The sequence below is a fragment of the Loa loa genome, assembly GCF_000183805.2.
Source record: "Loa loa unplaced genomic scaffold supercont3.741, whole genome shotgun sequence".
In the NCBI taxonomy this organism is placed as follows: Eukaryota; Metazoa; Nematoda; class Chromadorea; order Rhabditida; family Onchocercidae; genus Loa; species Loa loa.
In genome coordinates, this window is record NW_018108921.1 from 5248 (window position 1) to 12580 (window position 7333).

At 29.2% G+C, this 7333-nt stretch overlaps 2 protein-coding genes across 2 annotated transcripts; one reads left to right on the forward strand and one right to left on the reverse strand.

Moving 5' to 3' along the window:
* Positions 1 to 383: 383 nt before the first annotated feature.
* LOAG_11058 (hypothetical protein) lies at positions 384 to 1176 on the reverse strand (the record flags this gene model as incomplete). Its single annotated transcript, XM_003146584.1, has 2 exons — positions 384 to 628; positions 1077 to 1176. The coding sequence occupies 2 exons, from the start codon at positions 1174 to 1176 to the stop codon at positions 384 to 386; spliced, it is 345 nt and encodes a 114-aa protein (XP_003146632.1).
* A 1172-nt stretch (positions 1177 to 2348) lies between these two features.
* Positions 2349 to 2881, forward strand: LOAG_11060 (hypothetical protein; the record flags this gene model as incomplete). Its single annotated transcript, XM_003146585.1, has 2 exons — positions 2349 to 2432; positions 2642 to 2881. The coding sequence occupies 2 exons, from the start codon at positions 2349 to 2351 to the stop codon at positions 2879 to 2881; spliced, it is 324 nt and encodes a 107-aa protein (XP_003146633.1).
* Between the last annotated feature and the right edge of the window lie 4452 nt (positions 2882 to 7333).

Genomic DNA, 7333 nt, shown 5'->3' on the forward strand with positions numbered 1-7333 from the left:
GTGCGCAAATGCGCAGCAACTGTGCATTTCTCATGTTGTGCGATTATGTGATGGTGACAAGTTAACAGTGCGCAAATGCGCATTTGTTGAGTCTTAAAATTTATTCCGAAGCTCAAAAAGGAAGTCTGGTCATGACAAAATTTTTACAACTTTCCATTCGCACAATTAATGACTTGGTACCATTTTGCGTGTATCATCACGAATCATATACATGTTATCGTTTTATTGTACCGAACAATCAACAACCTTTTTTTTTTTTACAGTAGAAAAATTATTAATTCGTTTTCTTTCTAATTGAAGTATTTTTTTGACTTCAATAAATATATTTCTATCTATTGGATTAAAAACTTGTAGAAAGCCAAAAATATCAAACGCTTGGAAGATTATGCTATTATCCGATTTTTGGGGGCGACAGAATTCATTTGTACAGGTGTACGAATCACTGAACGATGGTATAGGAAATCGAACATCTTTCTACGGACGTTATCTTGACGATAGAGGAATAGCAACGGCAAATTGATGGAGTTTAGATAGCATAAAAAATTACAACAGGTACCGATAGGAACGCAGGTTTGACGTTCGGTTTTGCTGCAGATTGTCATTATCATGGATGGTATCACATATAGGACTGTAATGTTGTCATTTATTTAAAACAAATAGGAAATGAATAACTCATTTTTTTGCAATTTAATTTAGTTCAGCCTATTATTATATGATAATTTTACATTTACGTTTCTCCTTTTCCTTTATTTTATTAAATCGAATAAGCATACGTTGCTGCTACTACTATTAGACAGACAGAGATTATGTCTTAGCTGTAAATCTACCATATCTGAATCGGTTAAAGTCTCTTATAATTCAATTTTTTGTTTTGTTTCAGGCTTTTATCACTAACCTATTATGCAAACTTACTCATAGTCGAGATACTATCAATGTTTGCCATATCAGTTGTGCACAATTCTATCTATCAAATAATGGAATTGAATTTACTAAAATAAAAAATGACTTCTCAAACTGCAACTTTCAAAAAAAAAAAAGGAAATTTTATAATGTGGAAAATGAAAAAATAATCTTACATAATGTAATTATGCAAGAAATGATTGCTGTCAACGTGAAGCTCTTCTGCTTTTTCAAAAAATTTCGTAAATCTCGGTTTACATTTTGCTCATTGTTCATAATTTTATCAAAGTGCCTGAAATTATCAATTTAATTTGTAAAAGGCGAAGGTTAATGAATCGTTAGTTATGAAAAAAGTTATTGATACAATTTTTGATGGACTAATTAAAAATGAATGCTGACAAAATGGAAATGGCCCGGAAATATAGCAATAATATCAAATCGTTTATGATACGGTTCAAATCCTCTGCAAAGGCTTTCTGCTAGATGATTTATTTTTATTTTTTATTTTAGAGGGAATAAGTTCTTTCAGCTGTTTCATTTAATTTTTCTTAACTTTCAAAGGGGAATGTTTGAAAATGTTTAGCTCTTGGAACTATTTAATGTCTGTCAAATATTTAATTCTTATGGTCAATTTCACATATTTCATTAAACGTCCACTCGTTCAATTTTGTTCTCAGATCTTATTTGAAAGGTTAGATGAAACGATAAAAGTGAATGAAAAGAAATGAAAGAAGATGGATGGCTTATATTTATTTATCACATATTATCAATTATTTCAAACACTTCTAAACAATCCACGAATGAATCAGACTATATTTTTAAAGTCTGAAACTTGTAGGAAAGCATCATACAATCTAGATATTATTGAAATTTAAAAAATTAATCAGCTAACCGTCTATTATAGTGCACAACACATACCATTACAACAATACTCATCGAGGAGCCTAATGAAATAGAAAGCTGCACAAGAAACAATGCCATTCGATCAAGTGCAGCTGTATGACTGAAAATTAAATTTTAATTCAACTGCATTCTAATTCACAACAGAATAGTACTTGTCATTAATCACTGTTTTGTTTTTGCTCTGATAGTACTAATGGCAGTACAATAATTAATTGTTATGATCGTATCAAGAATCACAATTAAATATGCATGAAAGCTATTTAGTGTAAGATCTATTAGATTCATAATATTAGATATATGTTAATTAGCCTATGATATCATTCATATTTAAATTCCTCATGAAATATGAATTATAAAAATAGAAATTTTGTTACTGGAAAATTCCGAATTCTGAATATCATTGATTTTAATTACGAATAATTGTCTCCTGTCATTTCAATTGGACTTAATTGCGTGATAATAATGCTCAACAATACGATAGCAAATAATGCAATATTATCATGACTTGGCTTTGCGAACGATGATATATGTGAGGAGTTCTACTCATGCTTGTTGGATGCGGACTGATGGTTAAAGAGGTCAATATCGAGATAGGCAAGTCCGTTGCAAATGGCACAACGGAAAGTTTCGTTAGACGGTATTGATGAGACAGGATTCTTTCTGTGTTGTTTCTTCGTCTAAAGACTAAATCCTGCGTGCATTTTCAATGGAAGCGACAATGTTATGGATGGATGTCACCACATCGGCCGATCCAAGACAATGAATATAATTAATGGTAGTGAATATGGCCCAAGGCTGAGGTATTGTTTCAGAGAATTCTTATATCTCCTCTTTGAAGGAATTGTGGCTCTTCTTTTGCGGAAGACGGTGGCAGGTTAACACCATAAGGCTCAATTTCGAAGAGGCTGCCATCATCCATTCTGGAGAAGTGCTTTGCCTAGCGCAGCTTCATTTTTACAGCAAAATGGGCTCAATATTGGTGACCACTGCCTTATTCAAAGACAATCACATTAGTCACATAATCAGTCCAGTGGATATTGAAAGTTGCATGGAGACACCGCTAATGGCAGCGGTCTAGAAATCATAGTGGCATTAGGTGATCAATGATTTTCAGGCCCATATTAAAGGAGTAGGTAAATACATTAATTCTGTTTGTACTTCATATCAGGTGTTCATTTTCCCAAACTCTCTTTTATAAAATCCTCTGAAAGCTCTATATGCCTTTGTTAACCTGTTGTCTATCTCTTTGTCAATCTTATGTAATACAAGGATGAAATATGTTCAGACCATCAATTCAGGATGGAGGTTTCATTTGTGAAAGAAACATTTGGGCATTTACATTGATTGGATAAGGAGATTCGAACGTGGTATATGGATTCATACTCTGCTAAATTGATCTTTCTGCTTGTTCTGAATCTTTCGAAGTTTCTATTGCAGCTTACTGCATGCAAGAATGAAAGGCTGCTTTCCTTGTATGGTAACATAACTGAACGAGGCATACTTGGTAAAATAGTTCTCTTCTTTGTCAATAATTCTTGGATCTTTTGGTTATTTTCATTAAAACTGATCTATGTTTTCCTTAGAGACCTGGAAGCTATCTCGCACTCTAGCTATTTGAAGATTGGTAACTTCAAATCCTTGAAAATCCTGCCTCACTTAGATTTGGACTTAAAGTGGAGGTGAAATTTGCATCGCATAAACTGTTGGTTTGTACAGCGTTTTGCACTAGGCATTATTCGGATATAACGGATATCGCTGACGAATTCTGACGAATTCTCTGACGAATTCTGTATACCAGTGATTTTAATCATATTAAGACTTACACACAGTTGCTTCCTGTCATTCTAACTGGATTTAATTGCGTGATAATAATGCTCAGCAATGCGACAGAAAATGATATAATATACAAGCCAGTTAATAATATTGCGTTTGATTTACGAAGTGATTTAAAATAGTGAATCGGATCAATCATGACAAGCAATCGATCAATGCTATTGGCCAGTAAACCAAATGCATTTAACAGTTTCATTTGCATAAGACCTGTACTAATCTGTAATTTAAAAATGTGAGTAAATTACTAGTAATATTTATATTTCTGGATTTATTGAGGATTTGCGGTATATATCAGTTCTTTTAAAGTGAATTTTGAGAAGTAAACTCATGACAAATTTAATAATTAACACTGCTAATCATAGTTACTATGTATAAAAACAGTGACAATTTTTAATGAAAGACTCAAATTTATTATCTTTAATAAATAAAAGGATCATTTTAATATGAAATCACATTTCTGTTAAAAAAAATTAAAACTAAGAAGAAATTTCATGGTCAAAAAAAAAAAGGATGAGGGAAGGAAACGAGAAGAATCGATTGTAATGGAATGTTGATATTGTATTCATTACTATATTCAAATAATCTTTCCTCCTTTTTCTTCCGTGTATCAATCGTGTATTAAATTTTTATTTCTGTTACTTCATAATTCATTCTAATAATCAAATTAATGCTTTGATTAAAAAAAAAAAAGCAAAGATAAAAACAAACATTAATTTAGTTTCTATGCTATAAGTATAATTGTCTCAAGTTTTATTCATTGAATTAGAAGTGAAAGAGTACATACAAAAATTTCAAATATTCTAGAATGCATGAACAATGCAATCTACCTGAAATATGCATTTCGTATTCGGGATCATTTCATTGTGCCAATAGGGTTTACAGAAAGTGAGGATTGCATAGCTTAGACTCAATAAACCGGTGATACCACCGTGAACAAATATAAATGAAAGGATAAAGTAGTAAGTGCTGCAATTAGCAATTTACAATATTGTAAGGTAATTCGTAAAAAATTATATTCCTTGGAATTTTATTATCAATATTGAAAGATGGAAATTATTCGTTTTTTTTTTTTCCTTTCCCACAACGGTTATTGTATAAATCAATAATTCCCTGTCAGCATTGTATCATGTTGACCGATGCCTAATGGTTGATCAATCATTAGCGGAAATGGAAATTCTATCCAACCAAATTTACCAGAAATATATTCGATACAAAAGATTGTCGTCAATTCGTAATATAAATTCATTTTTGTACATATCAGGTTTCGTAGAAATGTATACCTGATAAAATATAAAATTTAATTTGATTTTAATTTTTAATTTCGAAACAGAAATTATCTCAGAAACTTATCGAAAACTTTTGTCCGTGATTATCGTTATAAATGGCGGTATGTTTAACACTGATAATAATAACCCAGTTGTTGCATAAACATATGTCCGAATATAATAGGAATGTTGAATTAAAAAATCAGTCATGTTAGATGATATGTTCATTGCATCAATCCTAAAAATATTACAGAGAAATATGTCATATCTAGATGTGAACAAACGTCAAATACAACTGCAACTTTAGCAGTGGCATGTTGACAAGTTGAACTTTTCACATACAAATGATCTGCATGATTCGTTTATCACTAATTAAAATTCATTATCTCATATATTTCAATTTTTATTTGAAAAACAGAATTCAATAAATATTCTAATACTGAATCAATTTTCATAGATTAGATAAATATCACAGTTCATTTTTTGCTTCTAAAATCTAATTGTGAGTACATAATCGATAGCTCTTATGGACAATGATATGCACAAGTATCGTTTTCGTTTATCGACTTTATGGATTGGTAAATTTCTACCAAGTTAAAATAAGAAAAATTTTACTCAGAAAACTAAAAAGGTTAGTAACAAAGAAGCCAGTATTAAAATTAAAAAAATGTTTATAACAAAAAAGTAATTTGTTTTTCAATACTTTTGAATAACTTTAAGAAGGACGTAAAAATTCACGCAGTTTTGAGGCTTTATAAATTAGCACTATAAAAAATTCGATGAATGCATAATTTTTGCAGCAATGTATTTATTCATAAACAATTAATGCATTGATGAATTTACTATTTTTATGCTAATATAATTCTTTTATCTTACCGAATGCATGTATCATTAGCTATCAGTTATTATATGAAATGAAAATTCTTCACATAGTGGCATCTTTCAACAATTTTATCCTTTTCTAGCCATGATTGCGAAGACAAAATTGACACTAAAAGGTTGAAAACATTAATAAATAGGTTTGTGATTTTGCACTAAACTTCTTTTTCTTTTGCAGATTTATTTTGCTCGCAAATATTTCTGTTGCAAAATTGATTGAAGTAAAATGGAGAGAAATAACTTTAGAGAAATGATTGAAAACGAATTGTGAAATTATGAAAACATATCATTGTAATTTTCAAGAATTGAATGTCTACAAATCTTGAATAAATGATATTTGAAATCTTCGAAATAAGTTCCATTTGAAGGGATTGGTTATCTACAAATCTTGAATAAATGATATTTGAAACCTTTTAAATAAGTTTCATTTTATTTCATCATAGCAATTTTCTTTCTACATTGTCATTAGTTTTGCTTGAAACACGAAAGATTCACTTTTTCTCCATCTTCCTATCCATAACTCCTCCTCTTTCTTCAATTTTAATTCAAATTAAATGGATTCTTTTGCAATCTTATAAAATCAAAAATGTGAGATTTTTGAAATCAAAAAAAATTTATAAGAAAAAAAATTTTTTTTTTTTGAATGGTTTACTGCTGCCAATTATTTTGCCATAAATTCTCATGTCAAACGCATCCACTTATTAGTATCTTTCTCAAGGTGCAAAATGGGAAAATTTAATTACATTTCATGGATTATCGATAGTATTGAAACTATTTATGGGCCAGCTAACTAACTTATAATGCCGATATGTCGTCTTAAAAAACTGTCATATTTATTGCAATCAATAATTTGCATGTTTGACTTTTCTTAAATCATTTCGAATATACGATTAAATTAGTCAACGACGAATGGCTTAAGGTTCAATCAATAAAAGTAGCTAAAAATAAATTCATTTAGAATTAGCATAGCATTTTAGAATTAGCGTAGGAAAAAGTTCATTTTATTTTATAAGTGTTAGATTTTGTAATTTCATTTTGATGAAATTTTAATATAAATCCAAAAATTCTGCATGAAAAAATTTGTTGATGAAAGTGTAATTAAAAATAAGAATTTTCTAACTGCTCTGATTGTCATCTATCTAATTATAGTCTAAACACAAAGTTAAATATTATCTTATTTCATTTTTTTCTCACAATAATTTGAAAAATTTCATCTGTGCTTGGTTATTTGCAAAAATTGAAAATGTTATTTAAGAGGTATGGTAATAAAAGTAAAATAAATATTTTATATTTTATCATCTTTCAAATAATATTTGGAAAAAAAAAGACAAAGGAAAATAAATATTTGGTTTTGGAAATAAAACAAATATTTAGGAAAATACAATTATCTAGAAAAATAAGTAACAAAAAACATTTAGTTATTTTGAACTCTGTTAAAAAAATATTTCGATAGAAAACCATTTCTATGACTTTGTTTCATATCTAAGCTATGATTGCTTATCAGCAATTATATATATATATATATATATATATATATATATATATATATATAT